Source organism: Euprymna scolopes, chromosome 4, assembly GCF_053919585.1.
Source record: "Euprymna scolopes isolate OS-2025 chromosome 4, ASM5391958v1, whole genome shotgun sequence".
Lineage (NCBI taxonomy): Eukaryota > Metazoa > Mollusca > Cephalopoda > Sepiida > Sepiolidae > Euprymna > Euprymna scolopes.
The window spans coordinates 92,474,462-92,497,929 of NC_136485.1; the positions used below are offsets into that span (position 1 = coordinate 92,474,462).

The 23,468-nt window shown below is 33.2% G+C and overlaps 2 protein-coding genes across 5 annotated transcripts in view; both read right to left on the minus strand.

The window, feature by feature from the left end:
* LOC145268840 (uncharacterized) overlaps positions 1–23,468 on the minus strand; it is a 305,412-nt gene that overhangs the window by 110,857 nt on the left and 171,087 nt on the right. The gene's annotated exons all lie outside the window — the stretch shown is intronic.
* Positions 4,316–4,765, minus strand: LOC145271178 (uncharacterized). The gene has a single exon (XM_080126714.1). The coding sequence runs from the start codon at positions 4,763–4,765 to the stop codon at positions 4,316–4,318; it is 450 nt and encodes a 149-aa protein (XP_079982840.1).

A 23,468-nucleotide genomic window follows, 5' to 3' on the forward strand; every position in this document is an offset into this window, starting at 1 on the left:
TACAGATGATGAATAATTATCCCCATTTTGCATATTTATTGCTACTGATGATGAATAATTATCCTTATTTTGAATATTTATTGCTACAGATGATGAATAATTATCGTCATTTTGCATATTTATTGCTACAGATGATAAATAATTATCCGCATTTTGCATATTTATTGCTACTGATGATGAATAATTATCCTCATTTGGCATATTTATTGCTACAGATGATGAATAATTATCCTCATTTTGCATATTAATTGCTACAGCTGATGAATAATTATCCTCATTTTGCATATTTATTGCTACAGATGATGAATAATTATCCTTATTTAGCATAGTTATTGCTACAGATGATGAATAATTATCCTCCATTTGCATATTTATTGCTACAGCTGATGAATAATTATCCTCATTTTGCATATTTATTGCTACAGCTGATGAATAATTATCCTCATTTTGCATATTTATTGCTACAGATGATGAATAATTATCCCCATTTTGCATATTTATTGCTACAGATGATGAATAATTATCCTCATGTTGCATATTTATTGCTACAGATGATGAATAATTATCCTCATTTTGCATATTTATTGCTACAGATGATGAATTCTTATCCTCATTTTGCATATTTATTGCTACAGATGATGAATAATAATCCTCATTGTGCATATTTATTGCTACAGATGATGAATAATTATACTCATTTTGCATATTTATTGCTACAGATTATGAATAATTATCTTCATTTTTCATATTTATTGCTACAGATGATGAATAATTATCCTCATTTTGCATATTTATTGCTACAGATGATGAATAATTATCCTCATTTTGCATATTTATTGCTACAGATGATGAATTCTTATCCTCATTTTGCATATTTATTGCTACAGATTATGAATAATTATCTTCATTTTTCATATTTATTGCTACAAATGGTGAATAATTATCCTCATTTCGCATATTGTTAGCTGCAGATGATGAATAATTATCCTCATTTTTCATATTTATTGCTACAGATGATGAATAATTATCCTCTTTTTGTAATATTTATTCCTACAGATGATGAATAATTATCCTCATTTTGCATATTTATTGCTGCAGATGATGAATAATTATCCTCATTTTGCATATTTATTGCTACAGATGATGAATAATTATCCCCATTTTGCATATTTATTGCTACAGATGATGAATAATTATCCTCATTTTGAATATTTATTGCTACAGATGATGAATAATTATCCTCATTTTGCATATTTATTGCTACAGATGATGAATAATTATCCTCATTTTGAATATTTATTGCTACTGATGATGAATAATTATCCTCATTTTGATATTTATTGCTACAGATGATGAATAATTATCCTCATTTTGCATATTTATTGCTACAGCTGATGAATAATTGTCCTCATTTTGCATATTTATTGCTACAGATGATGAATAATTATCCCCATTTGACATATTTATTGCTACAGATGATGAATAATTATCCTCATTTTGCAGAATAATAGGTAATGCATCACTCCAGTTTTGTTATCGAGCAATAATAGCCGATGTTAATGTACAGTGTACACGTCCGATTATACCGTTTGATTGAGGGTGGTTACTCGTTGTACGTAAATGATTGAATCCTAAAAGTTCACTGTCGAACTGTTCTTCTCTATCAGTTAATAGATAGAGTTGCACGCCAAATCTTGAGACCCAAATATTTAGAAAGGATAATGCAACTGTTTCTGCTGTAATGTCAGGCATAGGTGTGACCTCAACCCAGTGTGTAGCCCTATTGATACACGTAAGAATATATCTGGCAGATGATGGAAACGTAGAATTTTTAGGAGATACTGGATTAAGAGGACCCACTATGTCAAGATTTACAGTTCCAAATCAACTCGAAGGTAGATTGAATGGCTCAACTGGAGATCTTGTATGTCTCATAACTTTGGATTTCTGACAGTTGCAATATTGTCTTATCATCTGATCCTTTCCAGGCCAATAAAATCTTGATTTGATCAATTTTAATGATGCTTTTGTTCCTCGATGTGATAGAGTATGAAATTGATCAAAGATAGCTCGCTTTGATGACTTGGGTACAAAAGGACAAGGGTATGGCATTGAAATGTCACATAAGTTCTGAATCTGGAGAAAATGTGTCGGACTTAAGTTTATCAGAATAATCTTTAATTTCATCATCAGCTGCTTGTTGTTCCACCAAGGCAGGGAGATCAAAGACGTCTACAGAAACTGCGTTGGTAGGAGGAGACAAGCAGTCAGCAACGATATTTTCACTTTCTGGTATATATATATATATATAATATCAGACACATATTCTGTACTTACAGACAAATAACATTGTTGTTTCTCAGATTTCATGGGCGTTGATTTCTTATAGGCTGACATAAAGGTTTGTGATCTGTGAATAAATATACCTGCTGCCTTCAATTTGTGACTAGCCGCTTATCTGGCCGTACTTCATTTCAAGTACGGCCAGATAAGCGGCTAGTAATTCATGATCAGACGTAGCAAACTTCCTTTGACTGTCATTCAATTTCTTAGAGAAGAAACCTATGGGAATAGGCTCCTCTTTTACAATCTGATGCAAACCAGCACCAACATCAAAATTAGAGTTGTCAGTCACTAAATAATAATTGGTAACACTTGAGATAGGATGAGGAAGGGAAGTTATATTAGCTAAAATTTCTTTAATTTCAGTAAAAGATTTTCTTTCAACTTCACGAAATTTTAATGATTTGTCTTTAGGATGTAACTTATTAAATTCACTAAGTGGCAACACTATATCGGCAAATTTCGGAATTAATTTTCTATAAAAATTTATCATTCCGAGAAATCTTCGCAACTATACTGTTCATTAGGTTCAGGGAAATTATTAATTTCTGCTATTTTTCTGCAGTAGGTTTCAGTTCTTCTGAGCCAATATGGAATTCTAACTAGTTCAAAGAATTCACATTTATTAAAGAATAATTTTAGATTATTCTCTTTGAGAATTTGGAAAACACATTTTAAATCTTCTATATGAAATGTTTCTGATTCAGACATTATCAACAAATCGTCGATATAAATAAATACACACTCTACATTCATAAATATATTGTCCATGAAGCGTTGAAAGGTAGCTCCAGCGTTTCGAAGTTTTCTGTATATCCTCCTTATTTTACAGGTATCTGATGGTATGCTTTCAATAAGTCCAGTTTTGAAAACAGCTTCTTATTTTCCAGCTTAGAAGAAATACTTTGTATGTGTGGGACAGGATATCGATCGCGTTTTGTGATTGCATTAAGGAATCTATAATCACCACAAGCTCTCCATTCACCAGGTGTACTCTTTGCTACTATATGGAATGGCGATGCCCATGGTGAGGTAGATTGTCTAATAATTCCTGCTTGTAATCAAGTTGTGAATTCCTTTTTAGCAGCATCAAATTTTTCCTTAGACAGTTGACGAACTTTACGAAAGGCTGGCTTGTTGTCTCCTGGGTCCATGTGATGCTTTACGTTTGAGTTGTCATTGACATCATCTTTCACTCTTGGTAGAATTAGAGAATTGAATTCTCTCAGCAGGGATTGGATTTTGGAATGTTGATCTTTAATATTATTAATATATACTTTCTGATTGACTTGGTTGATAGTGGATACTTGTTGAGCAAACTTGGTGTTTGAGTCAATTATTAATTTATTTTTACAATCAATTAGTATTCCGAAATGTAATACGAAGTCTAAGCCGAGAAGAGGATTTACAATATTGGCAATGACAAAAATCCAAGAATATGTGCAGCGTAAAGCGCAGATACTAATTTCGACTAATGCTTCACCAAATACTTCAATATTTTTTCCATTAGCTGTGGTTAGTCTTACTGGAGTTGGATTTATTAAGAGACCTCCAGCATAATCTCGAGGAAGTATAGATATTGTTGCGTCAGTATCGATGATAAAATCAATTTTTGTGCAACCGACTTTTGCTTCTACTTCTACCAAAGGCGGACCAAAGATTGCAAAAGCAATCCGCCGTATTAGTTTTCCGAATTAGGCCTAGATACAGGAGCTGGTGATGATGACCTAGAACTTGGTTGTATTTGACAATTGCGTTTGTTAGGCCACTTAAACCAGAGTTCACATGAGCGTGAATTGCTGCCGAAGTATAAATGACCGTGGTATACTTTCGGTTTCTGATTAGCTGCGACTGGTCGTAGGCCTAAGGGGATTTGGTTAGAGTTACTAGTTTGATTTGTAGATGTCTTTGGACTACTTTGCTGACTAACAAACCTTTTTCAATATCAGCATTAATTGATCCGTCAGGTTACCTAGTTATTACAAAGTGAGGTCCTTTGAGCAGCGATCATGGGTGAGATTGTGGGTGGCAGGGCTTGTATGAACCTATGCTTCACTAAATCATCACCTACGCCGACTTTAGCAGCAGTCGTCATTAATTCCCGGAGATAGTGTGAGGGTCTACCGGTCATTTTAGTTTTGCTCATTAACTTGGCGAATAATTCAGGTTTGGTTTTCTTGTAGATATTAATGACGGCAACTTTTAATTCCTCATAGCTTCTCTTTTCTAGTAGACTTGGGGGTAATTGTGCTACAAGTTCTGGTGGCAAGTTGGAGAGTACATGATAGAATTTAGTGGCTTCTACTGTGATGTTTCGCATCACAAATTGGGCTTCAATTATGGCGAACCATTCGTTGGCGGCAGTTTCCATGAATGGCGGCACCTGAACAGCAACAGCATTGGAGCACTCAGTTTCAGTCATGGTGAAGAATTTTTGTTTATTTGTTTGTAGTCGGAGTCACCAATTTGTAGGTTTTGTGAATACTTTCAAGAGATTAGATAGGCCTACAAAACTTAATGCACTTGGTTTTTATCTGTTCAGGTACTCCCTTCTGCTAGAAGGATGATTAAAGTTCATCAGATTCTTTCTTCAAGTTCACCAGGATCAGGAAAGGGCCTTAACACGCTTCGGCACTTATGCAGAACACGAATGTTATGTAGAAATCCATTCTTTACTGTTCTATATCTTCATCATTAATAAACTAACGCACCGCAAAAATTGGATTTAACTTGAAAAATGAAATCCAAAAAATGTGGGATATAACGGGCCAACTTACCAGAGTATAGCTGTCCGGGTGGGGGGGGGGCGAAGGTGACGATGCTCTTCTAACAGATGGCAGTTCTTTTATTTCTTTTTTATGTCGGCTTCAAATAACCAAACGTTTCAAACCAATCAGAAAAAAGATTAATTTTTCTATTTTTTTATTCTTTAAAGTTTATTATCATTTATATATAGATACATTTTTATTTTTAGTTTATATTTAATAAAAAAAATATCAGAAATACGACACCACAATACCAACGGTTGCTATCAGTCAGCAATGTGTAATGATGACCTATGTGAGAGCTACTAATGACGATAATGATGATAACAATAACAATATATTGATAAAAAAACAACACAGTTTAACAAGAACAAAACAAGTGACTCCACAATGAAAATAAACTTATACGCCAAAACTTTAACGACAGGTGATGACACATAGTTTCAAGAGATGATTCTATAGCGAATGGTTATGTGGTGTAATGCTTTTTCGGTACACGAAATGAAGGGAATATCGCCATAAGCAATAATTTGTTGCTTTGATAAAGTTCCTGTTGTAACCGGAAACTAAATATTATTCTACTGGTGTGTTATTAATGTGATTTGGTTATTTATATTTTGTGTTTTTTTAATGTTTCCAGTTATTTTAATACATCTTGCAGGAATTTACTTTCATAATAATAGTATTAATATATACACAATTATATATATATATATATATATATATATATATATAGAGAGAGAGAGAGAGAGAGAGAGAGAGAGAGAGAGAGAGGGAAAAATTAAGAGAGAAATATAGAGGATATATATATACACTTTGATCTTGGCCAAAAGGCCAAGAAAAACTTAAAAAGCTAAGAACAGCATCTATTAACAACAGACCTTTGATCTTAACCAAAAAGGACAAGCACAAAAGTGTTACGGACAGACCGACAGACCGGCCGACCGACAGACCGACCGACGGAGTGACTTATAGAGTCGCTTGCACGCGACTAAAAATGTTGAACGAGTCTGTCTAAAATATATTTAATTTCTGGTAAATTATCGGCGAGGCTAACGATAATAATTGAAAATCTCATTGTCATTCACCGTTTACATACGAAGGAGAACTATTCAAATTTTTATTTTTAAATTGAATAACGAAACATTACAGAACAAGGCGAGACAGAGTGGTCCCCCCTTGATTGTTAAAAAGAAAGAAAACATTAGCATGGTTTGTTTTGTGTTTGTTTTTAGTTAACGAGGCATGGTCGTGAATTCGCTGCCGTGTAGAATTATAACAAATCATATAAGAGAAGCAGAGGCGTTAATGAATGAAACTGATGTGTATAGAACCCTTTATATTGCTTTGATAATATCCTTTGAAGTGATTCCAAATAAAAGTGAAAAGAATAGAGGAAATAAAAAGAACGCCTTGGGAAAATTGATTAACATTCTTCTCATTATGAACGAGTTTTATGTTGAATTTTATAAGTTTCAGAATTGTTTTGAATATTTCTATTTGTGTTTTTGTTGGGGTTTTTTGTATTCAATAAAAAACAAATATATATAATAATATTTTTATATAAAAAAAGTCTCCTCATGCCGAATTATTTGTTTAAATATATGGAACTTAATTTTGAAATCATTGCATGAATCTCACCTTTTTTTGACACGATCTGCATGTAGACGCACCCTATAGATTTTTTCGGGTTCTCTGCCACTTACAAATGTGATAAGTCTTCTTGATGTCCAGCCCATTCGTTAATCATCAAAAACACATTATGCCTATAATTATTATTTCTAGTCGGGGAGACCAGATTACATAACCCATTTAATTCTTGATCTGACGGAGGAGATATTGTCTTAATGATAACTGTCGCGAAACTTCTAGCAAAAGTCTCCTTGTTGTCTGGAGAAAGTAATTTCTTAAATGAAATTATTGTAATTAGAAATAAAAACCTACAAGTACGTCACAGAAATTATAATTAAACTCTGAGTCTGACATGCATAATCGTCTTGCATACATCAAGAACCTCGAACAAACCAACGATCCTAAAAACTAAATAAAAATAGTCAGATTGGTGAAAAAATTAAATTCGAGAGTGAAATAATTGTCAATGTTACTTTTAAGAAAAATTCAAAGGAATTGAAAACGTACATATTAAAAATATGAACAATTTATTTAGCACAGACTGGATACAACAGTTAAATCTCTGAAATTTACATATTTCCGGTGATCGATGTAAAAAATACCAGCAAAACTTGAACTGAACGAACCCATCAAATATATTTAAGAAAAAGAAATGTCGTTAGAAAAAATAAACAAGAAATTAAAGAGATTACTAAGGACCAGAATTTTAGCTAAAGTAGAGTATAACCAATGGGCAGTACCTACTGCATATGTAAAAGGAAATCTACAGAAATCAGCTTTTGTGCTGATTTTTCAACGGGTCAAAATGCAGCTCTACAGAGTTATTACTATCTACTTTCAAGCCAAGAAAAGATTTTTACAAAATAAAATGAAGGTTATTTTTTCTTCAAAAATCGATTTTAGTGATTTTTTTTTATAAATGAGTCACTACTTATTAAGGCCCGGATGTCACTCAAGTGTTTATGAGTTTATGAGTGTAAAGTAATCAATTGGAAAATGTCATAGTAATCGTGAGTAGTGGAACTTTGGTACATTGGATGCCTTAAGGAGATGGAAAAACTTGTTCACGTTGAACTTGAAGACGACTATATTGTAGTCAGTTGGAAAACAGAAAAGTCGCCGGACCTTATGATGATCAACTCTAAAACAATACTGAAACTCCTGCAGTTTTAAGGTTTGCTAGCAACAACTTACATGTAACAACGAACTCTTCCTCTTACAGTGTTATGAATAAGTTATGCATATATGACACTGCCATTTCATTGTCATGAGTTGACCAATGAAATTAATCATATCTTTAATTAATAAGATAGATTAAAATGATAATTAATTGTGAAAATAATTAATTTTCAAATTACTGTATCATTTGAATTTGAGTAAATAACAGATTATTAAAGTTAGTGGGGAAAAGTGAAAGGTCACCAAATAGAGATACGTTGAAAAACAAAGAGCTTGACCTGTAAAACATTTTTCCAAAATCAAAACAATTGTAAGAAAGTTTACGGAGTTGCAAAGAAAATCATTTTAGGTTTTAATGAAAACAACACAAAAGTGTCGAACATTGACAGGTGTGCTGGCTCAATCTAATCAGGGCATAGAGTGCACAAGACCTTGAGAGCGGTCAAAGAAATTGAAGACCAGATCATTTATTACAGCACTAGCCATTGACTGCTCTAGAACGACCAATCATATACGAATCAGGAATAAGAGCGTTTTAACTTGACAAGTCCTAATTGGCTAACCAACCAGAAAAGCACATCAGCAAAAAATCGGGTCCATAAAAAGGAGAACACCAAATGTAGAAATCGAGTTTGTTCGTTTCCAGTTGTAACCAAATCTTTGACGACAACTTTGCCACCGCCGTACCTGCCATTTCTGCTTATCAAATACTTTCCGCCAGTCAACCATATTCTCCCTGTATCTCCCGTACTTGTCTTTATTTTAATTAAGTTTTTTTCCACATATTATTGTAACACTAACGTGTTTCAATAAATCTTGTTAGTGTTGTCGATCGGCTGTTTTCCTCTTTTCTTTTGGAGTTGCTAAATCCGTTTGGCAACCTCAACTACCAGCATTGAACATTCTTTTGGCCAAATCACGTCAAGCCTTCTTTTGAAACTATTCTGACACAACGTGGGATATGAAGGAAGGTTTGAAACGGCCGAAACCTTATGTGGTAGTCACGAATCCCCAACCACTCCAGTATCGTGACAAAAGATAGGACATATAACTAGACTCTTCATTTGTTGAATTTACTCTTCTTTTCAATGTATTTTCCACTAAATATTGAGTTGTATCTTTCTACCGGATCTTTACTGGTCAACAACACAACGTGATGGGATTATCATCACAAGTCCATCTTATGACATTGCCTTAGAAGTATACCTAATAACTTCTCAGTTACAGCGTTAATATGTCGACGGATTCTTACTGATATCGAGATCTAATAATTACCAACAATGTCTATTTGTGGTTAGTTTCTGCGAAAGATTTTAGTGATTATATTCACAAAATTCGATTTTCTTTACGAACTTAAAAATCTGATAATAGGACTTGACAAAGGTGTTAGTAAACAATACATTCTAAGATATAGTCTTCTGAATGTTGCAGGTTCACTCCTTACTACGTATGATAAGAACTCATAATAATGTCTTATTTTTCCTGGCAATGGTGACAATAGACAAAATATACTCCTTTGATTCAAACTCCAAATTCTGTCCAAATCATCGTGTTCGAAAAATTGGTTCTCAAGTTCTCTAACTGCCATTTCTTGTCTTCGGTGTTGTGAAGTCTACTGATTCGCGAATAATATTAAATGTGCTATTAAATGTGCTATTTTCGAAAAATTATTTTCATATAGCCCATTCTCGAAGAAGCGTTCATGTTTCTGAACCGCGGCAAAGTGGCGAAAGCAAAACATATCCGATGTTGGCGAATAGACGTGGTATCAGCAAAGAAATCAAATCATCTTTTCAACTTTTATTGCGTTGGAGAAGATCAAATGAAAAGTTGATTCCTATTATTATGGGCACCATTCCCACTGATATATTTGCGAAAGTTTATTTCTGCCAATGAAATGTAATGCAATTATCAATAAAAGCGTTTTCTTTAGCGATTTTCCTTTGATAATAACGAATCATATTTCAAAGAATTTGATGTGCTTGATTTCCTGTTTTCGCTTGTGTCACACGAGACTGAAGATGCGATGAAAAGTTAATAGACTCATTGACAATTCTTTTTAACTTTTATAGCGAGAAATATTATTTTACTCTGTTTGTTGAAGTTTATATCGATTTTGACAATGAGATTAACACGGTAACGATGTAATTGAAAGAACGAGTTCGATTTCATGTAGTAGCATTGAAGTGACGGCAAGAAAATACACCTTCTTATCTATGGTCACATTGCAGGTGAGTTCATCAACCATACAACTTGATTTATTCCATGCTCTCTCATATTGCAAAGTTCTTTCACATTGTACAAATAATTGGCCATCAATCAATTATGAGAAATCACTTGAGTTTCGTCAACCATTAAATTGCAAAACTTTTGTTTATATGTTGCTGTATTGTTTAATTTAAACGAATCCTATTCTTTTTTTAATGCAATTTGTTTAAATCTCGTAAGTGTGAAGTATGAAGTTATAATCATTTAGTAGTTTATCTCCCAGCTACACACATATATATATGGACATAAGAACAATATATATATATATATATATATATATATATATATATATATATATATATATATATATATATATATTGTTCCTATGGAAAGTTAATATTTAAGCAGGCGTCAGTGATATTCGAGTCAAACAGCCTTGCAAATAACCTCCCCAGTTGTATATATTTTGTACTAATGTTCTTAGTTGATATTATTGAACAATTCATCTGGCCATCGTCCACCTATTTTTCAAAATAATCTTAATTGTAATAATACTAATGTACTTATTATATGTTTGTTAAAATATCTCCTAATATAGAGACTGATAATGTTTTTTATGTTTGTTCCTTAAAATGTCCATGCTTAGTATTATCGATATTCATTATCTAGCGTAATTTATTTAAACTTTCTATTTGTCAAACGTTTAGCCCTATAAATGATAATTTATTTAATTTACATATTCAAATGTATCAATGTTGATCCATATATTTTTTATTTTACCAAATATATTTTAAATTATTAATTATTTCAATTTCTTTTAATAGTATAAAACTTAATTTGTCATATATTTGCTTTATTATAGTATATAAATTTAAAATTTTTATTATAGTATATAAATTATAAATAGTACATAAATTTTCAATAATTCCTATGCTTTTCCTATTTCTATTAATGATAATTTGTATTGTTTTCTTTAAATACATATTATTTCCAATGAAATGATAGTTTTTATCATCGTCCATTACTTATAAAATGCTTCAGTTTTCGCAATGATAATTTGTTCAAGTTAGATTTTCTTCAAATGTATTTCACCCGCGTAAATGATAATCTATTTAATGCTTGTTTTTATTATTTAGCCTAATTTAATAAATAATAATTTATAGATGTTTACATATGTTTTCATTGATTTAGCTGTTAATACTAATTTATTTCAAGTATATTTTCCTTCAATTTATAGCAACTGGGATTTAATTTTCTTTTAATAAAAAAGTGAACTGCAAACATTAGTTACTATTTAACTGTTTGATGATAATATAATCGTTAAAGAATTACACGCAATATGTTATTTAAGCAAAATAAATTGCTTTTCACTATTCAAATAAGTTTCAGTGCCATGTATAATATTTATTCACTATTTTATTTTATTATCGCTTATGTTTGAATTAATGTTTAGCAACAGGACGTAAATCACAAATCTACGACATCAGGCGGAACCAATAATTATTTTCTTGAGAAAAATATTTTAAGCCGTGTATAAGTTTAATAAAGTTAATAACCTACAAGTAAGTTAAATAAAATTAGTAAGTGGTACAATTGAGGTCGAAGAATTTACTTATTTTCCCTCGTATGCTGATGCAAAATATAGGAGAAATAAAGTATCAGACAATTCTACTCTTCGCCCCTCCCTGCACCCCATATCCCTTAAAACGACACACCAGAGTTCATAGCTGACCGAACAGTGGCACGTAACGACCGTTTTTTTTTTAAGTCTTGTTGAACGTAAAGTTGAACCGAGTTGATAGAATTCGCCTTAGAGATGGAAGCTTCTATGAGAAAAGTTGTGAAATTGTGAAATTCATTTTCTTTTTTTAAGATGCAAGTGTTAATATAAATTATATTGATTCCATTTTTTGATTTTTATTTTTTATTTGAATGGGTTTTACTTAATGTATGATAGTTTCTGGTCCAAAAATGTATTCATTTTATCCCGCATGCTGATTTAAAATATAATATAAATAAAACATCCGACAATTCTTTTCTCTGATTCCTCCTCCTTCTCGCACACCATATACTAAAACCGACACGCATGAACAATAGTACGTTACGATCGTTGTTTATTCGTGTTGAACTCAAGTTGAATCGAGTTCAGACGACTTGTATGTAAAAGCTTCTTTCAAATAAATTGTAAAATTGAGATATTTATTTTCTTTTTTATTAGATGCAAATGTCAATATAAATTACAACGTGTTCTGATTTTAATTTGTATTTTTTATTTAATTTTTTTTTCTTTAAGTATGATTTCTGGCTCAATTTTGTGTCTTCATTGTGTCGCGCATGTGGATTTAAAATTCTACGTTGTTTCTGGGTCAAGAATGTTTTCATTTTGTCTCGCATTCTGATAGTAAAGCATAAATTCTTTAAAATCCGACAATTTTATTCTCCTCCCCTTCCTGTCACCACATATCACTAACTATACAAAAGTCCATAACAGACTCAACAATGGCACGTTACGACTATTTTTTTTTAATCTTGTTAAACGCAGAGTTGAATCGAACAGGACCGTAGTATTTCTGTATTGAGTAAGATAAGTTATCAAATTGCGATATTTTCTTTTTTATAAGATGCTAATAAAAATTATATTGATTTCACTTTGTAATTTGTATTAATGTATGGTTGTTTTACTTATCGTTATACTTATAGTTTCTGGTGCAAGAATGTGCCATTTTGTCTCGAATATTGACTTAAATTATAGCATAAATAAAAGACCAGGCAATTCTATCCTCCGTCTATATCCTTAAAAACGACGCATCAGTGTTCATAGTTGATTGAACAATAGCAAGTTACGATATTTTTTATTCTTGTTGAACGCAAAGTTGAATCGATCTAAAAGAATCCGTATTCTCCGTATTATGTCTTGAATATCGATATATCCGTATTATATATTGCATATTGATATATCCGTATTATATATTGCATATCGATATATCCGTATTATATATTGCATATCGATATATCCGTATTATGTATTGCATATCGATATATCCGTATATTATATTGCATATCGATATATACGTATTATGTATTGCATATCGATATATCCGTATTATATATTGCATATGGATAAATCCGTATTATATATTGCATATCGATATATCCGTATTATGTATTGCATATCGATATATCCGTATTATGTATTGCATATCGATATATACGTATTATATATTGCATATCGATATATACGCATTATATATTGCATATCGATATATCCGTATTATGTATTGCATATCGATATATACGTATTATATATTGCATATCGATATATACGTATTATGTATTGCATATCGATATATACGTATTATATATTGCATATCGATATATACGTATTATGTATTGCATATCGATATATCCGTATTATATATTGCATATTGATATATCCGTATTATGTATTGCATATCGATATATCCGTATTTTATATTGCATATCGATATATACGTATTATGTATTGCATATCGATATATCCGCATTATGTATTGATTATCGATATATTCGTATTATGTATGTATATCGATGTATCTTATTATATATGTCATATCTATATATCCGTATTATATATTGAATATCGATATATCCGTATTATATATTGAATATCGATATATCCATATTATATATTGCATATTGATATATCCGTATTATATATTGCATATCGATATATCCATATTATGTATTGCATATCGATATATACGTATTATGTATGTATATCGATATATCCATATTATGTATTGCATATCGATATATACGTATTATGTATGCATATCGATGTATCCGTATTATGTATTGCATATGGAAGGTTCTATGAGATAAGTTGTGAAATTGAGAAAGTTATTTTCTTTTTTATTAGATGCAAATGTTGATAAAAATTATAATGATTACACAATCTGTATGTTTATTTTTTATGTAATTAATGATTATTAATGTATTGCATTCTGATTTGAAATATTACATAAATAAAAGATCCGACAATTTTATTCTCCTCCTCCTCCCTCCACTCCATATCCATAAAAACGACACAGTTGACTGAAAAATGGCACGTTATGACCATATTGCAAATGTTAACGTGAATTGTATTGATTTCTCGTTTTAATTTGTATTTTTATTTGAATGTGTTTTATTTAATGAATGATAGTTTCTTTCTAAGAATGTACTCGTTTTGTCTCGCACACTGATTTAAAATATTACATAAATATAGGATCCGACAATTTTATTTCTCGCCCCTCTTTCTATTCCATATCCTTAAAAACGAAAAAAAAAACACCCAACTTCATAATCGACCGAACAATGGCCGTTTTTTTTTATTCTTGTTGAACTCAGAGTGGAATCCAGCTAGGACGAGCCGTAATAGTTATGTATTGAAGATGGAAGCTTCCATAAAAACATTTTGAAATTGTTGTATTCATTTACGTTTTTTTTTTAAGATTAACATTTTAATATACATTATATTGATTTCACTTTTAATTTGTATTTATTACATGTGTTTTACTAATAATTGTTTCTGCACTAAGAATGTATCCATTTTGTCTCACATGCTGATTAAAAATATAACATAAATAAGAGATCTGGAAATTCTATTCTCAACCCCCTACCATGCACTCGATATCCTCAAACGACACAAACCAGAGTTTATAGCTGACTGAACAATCCCACGTTATTTACGTATATTTTATTCTCGTTGACGCAAAGTTGAATATAGCTTAGAAGATACATAATAGTTCTATATTGAAGATGGAAGCTTCTATACGATAAGTTGAGAAATTGAGATATTTATTTTCTATTTTATAAAATGCAAATGTTATATAAAATTACTAGCTGTAGCCGCCCGGCCACGCGTTGCAATGCCTGAGTCTGGTTGACGCAAGTATTAGATTGATTTGTATCCCAGAGACACGCGCACATATACACACAAACATACATAGAAAGAAACACACACCCACACACAAAAAACACACATGCACACACACGCGCGCACGCAAACACACAAAAAAGCACGGAAGCACAAGCAAAAAACACACTCACACAGGGAAAAATCATACGCGCACACACAAAAAAAACACACCTAAAACACATACACACACGCACAAACACAAAGGCAAACACACACGGCAGCACACACCAAAAAACACACAAAAAATAGAAAGACACAAACAGGCACACACACGGAAGCACACACCGCACGCAGGAACACACGCAAACACGCAAACACGCAAACAAACACAGGCGCACAAACGCGAAAAACACACACGCGCAAAAAAAACACGCACGCGTAAAAAACACACACACGCACACCCAAAAACACAAATATGTACACACGCAAAAACACGGATGCTCACATGCATACGCACAAACTCATGTTTTTTTGTTTTGTTTTTTTACATAGGCATCACAACATTATCAAGGCCAAGAGGCCACTCAAGGATAAGGGTTAAAGAGTGTACAGTAGAAATTGGACAATATAGTAATCATTAGTAATGAAAATTTGGTAAATTTGATAACTTATATGGAACGGCTCATCAAGAACTTATTTACGTTAGACTTGAAGGTAGCCATATTGTAGTCAGCCGGAAAGCAGGAAAACGGAAGACAATTCCACAGGCGTGCAGTTCTAAGAAAGAAGCTTTGTTCATGGAATCTACGTTTAGGTTTAGGCACAGATAAAGAGTGGGGGGAATTATTGATAGTGTTTACAGCTAGACGAGTGTTTCTTGTGAAAGTTTGGCGAGGGGGGACCATAGATTGAAGCTCAGTCGAACACTTTCCATGAAAATAACGATACATCAGAGACAAACTCGCAACATCTCTTCTGTGAGATAGAGGTTGCAAGGAATAGAAAAGGACATCTCCTACGAGGCTACGAAGTCTATTTTGAACTCTATCAAGGCAGGTCAAGTCCTTTCTAGCAGCTCCTGCCCAGATGTGGCAACAGTATTCCATCCTTGGACGTACCTGGCTCTTATATAGATAGAGAATAGCATCAGCAGTGAGATATCTACCGTATCGATAAAAAGATCCCACCATTTTTCCAGCGGCCTTGGCAACAGATTTGATGTACGTGTTCCATTTAAGATCAGGAGTAATGGTCAAGCCAAGAAGCTTGTCAAAACTTGAGGCCTCCTGAAGACGGGAGTCATTCATTTCAATTGATGCCAGATGTGGATCAGAATGTAGATGATGTAAAGAGAGAAGCTTGGTTTTAGATGCATTAAAAGTAACCAGCCACTCCTTACCCCATTGTACTACGTGCTCAAGATCAGAGGAGAGAGAATTGGAGAGAACTTGGTCGTTTACTGTCTTAGATGTGCTACCATAAATGGTAGTGTCGTCAGCATAGATGTCTACAAATGATGTAAGGATGTGATTTGGAAGATCATTAATATAGATCAGGAAAAGAGTTGGGCCCAGGATGGATCCCTGAGGGACACCGGCATTAATACTGTGAGCTTCTGATTTTTGCCCCTCAACTACTACTCTTATGAACCTATCAGAAAGAAATGATTTAATAATTGAGAAGACATTTCCAGCAATGCCATAGCTAGAGATCTTATGAAGTAAACCTTTATGCCATACCCTATCAAATGCCTTTGATATGTCAAGAGCAATTGCCCTAGAAAGGTTGCCTCCGTCGAGAGATTTGCTAATCCTATGAGATATAACTGTAAGCACATCTGCTGTAGATCTAGCAAAACGGAAACCATATTGAGTGTCACTAAGAAGGTTATTTTTGTTGAGATGGTTGATTACTTCTGTATTTAACACAGATTCCAGCAACTTACTCATGACGCACAGGAGACTTATTGGCCTGTACAGAGAGGGGGATGAGCGATCACCTGAATTCTTAAATACAGGGCATACTGATGAAATTTTCCAGGGAGATGGGAAACTACTCTCCTTAAGACAACGTTTAAACAGTTTTGTAAGTATGGGCGCTAGTTCAGGTTGAAGTTTTTTTAGTACTATAATTGAAATACCGTCAGGGCCAGTTGCTTTACTGGAATCAAGGTTTTTGATTAGCTTGGCAACATCACGTACAGATATACGTATATCACATAGCGTGTTTTCTGATACAGGAGGAAATATTGGGGGTTGGCAGCCTTGATCGCAAAGGGTAGAATTAGCTGCAAAGTTCTTGACAAAGAGTTTGGCTTTGTCTGGTGCTGACGAGATTACCTCAGGTCCATTGATAATAGTTGGGATGGAGCACACGCTTCTGTTCAGGATTCTGTTTGCTATTTGCAAAAACTGGTGGGAACCAAGCCGCTGCTCAGCTACTTTGGACTTAACAGATTGAGCATACAACTCTCTTGCATTCTTTATTACTTTCTTACAATGGTTTCTGGCAGTCCTGAAAGCGGCTTTAGTTTTCATACATCTATTACGTTGGAAACAGTGGAAAAAGTGATTTCTGTGCGCAATGGCAGCAGCACATTCTGGAGAGAACCATGGCTGGCTGTTAGGTTTTTGCTGAAACTTTTTAGAGGGTATGAAACGGTCAATACCTACAATTAACCATTCCGTCAGGTCTAATACTATAGAGGACACATCCTTTTTAAACATGGAACGCAGAGGTAGATCAGATATAAATGTACGAAGCTATCCCAGTCAGCCTTAGTGTATCGATATACTGTACGATGGAGAGGTACGTCTGGGGACTTATTACATTTCATTTTTATCTTAATTGATACAACAGATTGGTCGGAAGATCCAAGAGGCGACAGAACAGAAACTGAACATAGTTCAGGGCAAGTTGTGAGAAAAAGGTCTAGTAGGCTCGCATACTGGCCGTCATTGTCGGGCACACGGGTGGGTTCCTGAACAATCTGAGTGAGGTCATAGGCAATGGAGAAATCATGACAGAACCTCCCCTCATCATCGGTCTTGTTAGAGTGGGTCAACCATTCGACGTTGTGAACATTGAAGTCACCACATACGTGAATGTTAGCTGAAGGATAAGCAGCTAGGACTTGGTCAATTTTCTCAGATATGCTTTTAAAGATAGTAACTCCGCTGTTGTGGGGGCGATAGAGAGTAAATATAAATGCCGTAGTGTGAGCTAAAGCAACCCGGAAGCACATATAGGGTAAGTTAGGATCTTCCCTGGAGATGTCCCTACCACATGGAAAGTTATCCCTAATATAGGCACATATTCCATGCCCATGGCGATCTTGGGGGTCAGATTTAGAAGTTAAGTTAGAGTATCCTTTAATTGCGAACTCTTCTAGGGAAATAGCCTGTCCAATGCCAGTTTCACTTAAAAATAAAAGGTCTGGTTTAGTCTCCTGTAATTGGGTTTCAACCTCTGGAAGGTTAGAACGTAGACCCCTGATGTTGGAGAAGGAGACATGGTAGTAGGGGTCTACGTTGGAAGTTGGGGAACCGGGTTTAATCGTGTATTTTTCTTGAAACTTGTCATGATGAATTTTTGGAATTTGTGGACTAGGTCGTCAGATTTACTTAGAGCAGGACAGAGAGGGGAAACTAAGAGAGAAAAAGAAACGAAGAATTTTTTTTTTATTTGTAGCTAATGATAAGGTAAAGCCGTAACAATTACCCACTAGTATGGCATCGAGAGGCCCCACCAGAAGCTACTGCATGGTCGAGAATCCATTCACCAAATGGCAATACAGCAGCTCCAGTACTTTGCACCTGCTGATAGGACAGTCTCCTTGGTGGTTAATCCAAGGTTCGGGTCCCTGACTATCAGGCGGATAACGTCAGCCCAGACAAAACGTTTACCTCCAGTACCCTTACTAGTGACATGGCTACAAGGATAGACATAGAAACAGAAAATTTCCGCCATCTCTGCCAACTGTTCGCGCAAAATACTGCCAACCTAGAAAACAGCTTTTTCTTCTCCCTTTGTCAGAAAAATCACTCATTAAAAAACGAGGACTGAGGGGCAAATAAGAAGAAGCGAGAGTAACAGGAGCTGCCGATAACGCATCCACAATGCGTTTTCTACTCTCCATTAAAAAAAAAAATATTAAGTATTCTACTTAATAAAAGTCCAACAGACGTGTTTATGTACACACGGAATAAACGCACACACAAAAATAAATACTAACACGCACACACACACACACGCGCGCAGAAACACACAAATGCACACACGCACAAACAGGCTCACGTACACTCACATACATACATTTCGCAAATAGTAAGGAATAGACACTTTAAAGGCTTCAAAATCACGCATGAGGAGAATTTGAAGTACATAAAATGTCAATTTACGGTTATAATTAAATGTTAGGGTCAAGCATCATAGTTAATTGTGTAAAGAAGAAACAAATCAAATAGCATTTTTGAGTGTTTTGTAAGGAGAATCGAAGTAAGAAAAAATGCTTACTGTAAATGTCAATTCTTTTGGTTAGGGGTTATATTTTTTGGCTGAGTAAGGGAAAGAAGTCTAAGTAAACCCGCAAGTGTCCAAAAGGACTACTAAATATGTCGAGAAAGCATGCGAAATATGTCGATCAATAGATTCAGAACAACTGGGACAGACTGGCAATGAACGTAACCCACCACAATGGTGAGGATTTTTTTTAACTATTATCGACTTTGGCCTCTCTAGATTTGCAATCTGGCGGTCACTGCCTCGAACAGATACAACCACTGTAATCTGACAGATGGAGAGTATTTTCCTTGATCGAGGCCCACCGACGGAAATACTGACATACAACACTACTGCTTAAGGAGTTCCAGTCATTTGCAAAACTTGGGACATACATCTGCGATTTCGATGTGCATACTCACCAAGTGGAAATGGTATTATAGAGCGAAGCCATAGAACCATTAAGAACATCGTAGCCAGAAATAACTGTTCAATACTGGAGGCGGTTTACTTGCACAACGTCACCCCAAAGGATGACGTTTCATCTTCCACCGCACCAGGGGACGTGGTACATATATTCCATGTACGAATCAAGGATGTCGAAGTTAACCCACTGCCCAAACCAGAAGTGACTGGAGGGAAATATGAAAAAGGAGGCATGGTTTGGGTTAAAAATCTACGTGGCAGGTGCACAACGAAATATAACACTGGTCGGGTTACTGAAGTGATCAGCCTGCACTCTGTGAAAGTTGATGGGGTGCCTAGGCATGTTAAAGACATTCAACCAGTAACCTGAGCGCACTTTTCAAGTGACGAGAGTGATTCTGATGACAGTAAATCTGAGGACAGTGAGCGGCTAATCTATTTTAATTCAGATCCGCTTGATGTTAGCAACCTCTCGACTGATGAGGTGTCTACTGAGAGCCCCCCCCCCCACAGACGAGCATATGCACGAAAGTCAGGGCCACGTTATTTCTCTTCGAAGAAGTACCCGACAGAGACGGATACTACCTCCCTGCCCTGTTTGTGATCATGGGATCAGGAAGGGATGTGGAGAAAACTATAACTTACCTAAATAGCACGAGTTTCGTGTTTTTTTCCTCTAAGGAAAAAAAGTTAAAACGCAGACGTCGCATTTATATGTATGGCGACCATGCAAATTTTCATGTGAGAAATTAGAAGTGAGGGAGTTTATTGAACGGGTATAAAAGAGGAAGGGAAAGGAACCACGAGAGAGTGGGAAGAACGCGTGTCGAAACGAAACTATTGAAATTAAATCAGAAACGACAGAACAATAAATTTGACTCGGTTCAAATACTGTAGATAGATGCAAATGTTAATATAAATTATTATGATTTCTCGTTCTAATTTGTATTGTTTATTTGAGTTTTATTAAATGTATGATACTTTCTGATGCTAGAATGTACTCATTATTTCTCGCATGCTGATTTAAAATAAAGCATAAGTAAAAGATCCAACGCCCTCTCCCTGCACCTCATATCCTTAAGAACAACACATCAGTGTTCATGGCTAACTGAACAATGACACGTTATAATGTATTTTTTTGTTTTTTTATAAACGCAGAATTGAATCAGGCTAAGAGGATCTATAATAGTCATGTATTGAAGATGAAAACTTCTATAAGATAAGTTGTTAAATTAAGATATTTATTTTCTTTTTATCAGATACTAATATGAATTATAGTGATTTCACTTTTTAATTTGTATGTTTATTTGATTGTGTTTTATAAAAGTTTTTGGTCACAGAATGTATTTATTTTGTCTCGCATGCTAATTTAAAGTAAATCATCAATAAACATCTGATAATTCTATTCTCCGCACCCTATATTCATAAAAACGACACTATAGAGTTCATAGTTGACTGAACAATGCCACGTTACGACCTTTTTTTTATTCTTGTTGAACGCAGAATTGAATCGAGTAAAAAGGGTTCGTAATAATTATGTATGAAAGCCTCTATAAGATAAGTTTTGAAATTGCGATTTTCGTTTTCTTTTTATTAGATACAATTATTAACTAAAATTATATTGATTTCTTGTTCCAATTTGTATTTTTATTTGAATGTGTTTTATTTAATGCATGATAGTTACTGTACTTATCTGTTCTCACGTGCTGATTTAAATATTACATAAATAAAAGATCCGACAATTCTATTTTCCGCCAATTTCCTGCGCCCTTTCTATTTTCCGCCAATTTCCTGCGCCCCATATCCTTAAAAACGACACATCAAACTTCACATTTGGCTGAACAATGGCATGTTTCGACCTTTTTTAATTCCTGTTGAACACAGAGTAGAATCCAACTTAGACAATTCTCTGTAATAGTAATGTACTAGCAGGCCGCCTGAAGTTGCCCGGTCGTAAAATACACTTAAATATGATATTTTTATTCATGCAGATTTCGTATTTATTTTTATATTATACTACAATAAGGATTTTTAAAGTTTATTTAAAAAATGTATCGTGCTACATCACCGAGGATCGGAACCAAAACGTTTAGCTTATGAGTTATTTTTCCTCTTCCGTTAATGACTGAGCTATGATGACATGTTTGCAACAAGACTAACAATTAAAACATGAACGAAGCTATTACGTTACTCATGCATATTCGTAATGCCGTCGTTGGACCTTCACCTGGCAAATTCTATTTTTGTAATTTTCATACTTTTTCACTAATTATTCCGGGTTAAATCCCAAATGTTAAGTTTCGCATGTGTTCAAATACCCTAGTTTTATGTCTATAGACCAAAAACTGACAGAGGAGTTTGGTAGGCAAAATTCTTTAAACAAATATCTATATACGCATACATAAATATATATAAAAAGAGGTCTGTGTTTCATATAACCGTTTTACGAAAATATTACGCAAGTATAAATCCTGTTGAATATCTGCATGAATATAATATACACGTAATAGTAAACTAAAGATGATCATCCCATGAGAAAAACAAAAAAACTAATAAACTAATTAAAATGTATGTTTAAAAAGATTAGGCAAAATAGTTAGAGCTTATGCAGATGAATGCAATTCCACGACACATATAATAAAGTATTTTCTTTTTAAATAAATAGAAACAAGAGTTTTTAATATGAATATCAATACACAAAAAATACTCAAATTAATAGGAGTATAAATTGAGGATGGAAGCTTCTATAAGGGAAGTTGTTAAATGGCTACATTGAATTTCGTCTCGCATTATATTGATTTCACTTCTAATTTGTATTTTATTTGAATGTGCTTTATTTAATTTATAATTATTTCTGTTTTACTTCATTTATAATTATTTCTGTTTTACTTCATTTATAATTATTTCTGCTTTATTTAATTTATAATTATTTCTGTTTTACTTAATTTATAATTATTTCTGTTTTACTTAATTTATAATTATTTCTGCTTTATTTAATTTATAATTATTTCTGTTTTACTTAATTTATAATTATTTCTGTTTTACTTAATTTATAATTATTTCTGCTTTATTTAATTTATAATTATTTCTGTTTTACTTAATTTATAATTATTTCTGTTTTACTTAATTTATAATTATTTCTGCTTTACTTAATTTATAATTATTTCTGTTTTATTTAATTTATAATTATTTCTGCTTTACTTCATTTATAATTATTTCTGTTTTACTTAATTTATAATTATTTCTGCTTTACTTAATTTATAATTATTTCTGCTTTATTTAATTTATAATTATTTCTGCTTTACTAAATTTATAATTATTTCTGTTTTACTTAATTTATAATTATTTCTGTTTTACTTAATTTATAATTATTTCTGCTTTACTAAATTTATAATTATTTCTGTTTTACTTAATTTATAATTATTTCTGCTTTACTTAATTTATAATTATTTCTGTTTTACTTAATTTATAATTATTTCTGTTTTACTTAATTTATAATTATTTCTGCTTTATTTAATTTATAATTATTTCTGTTT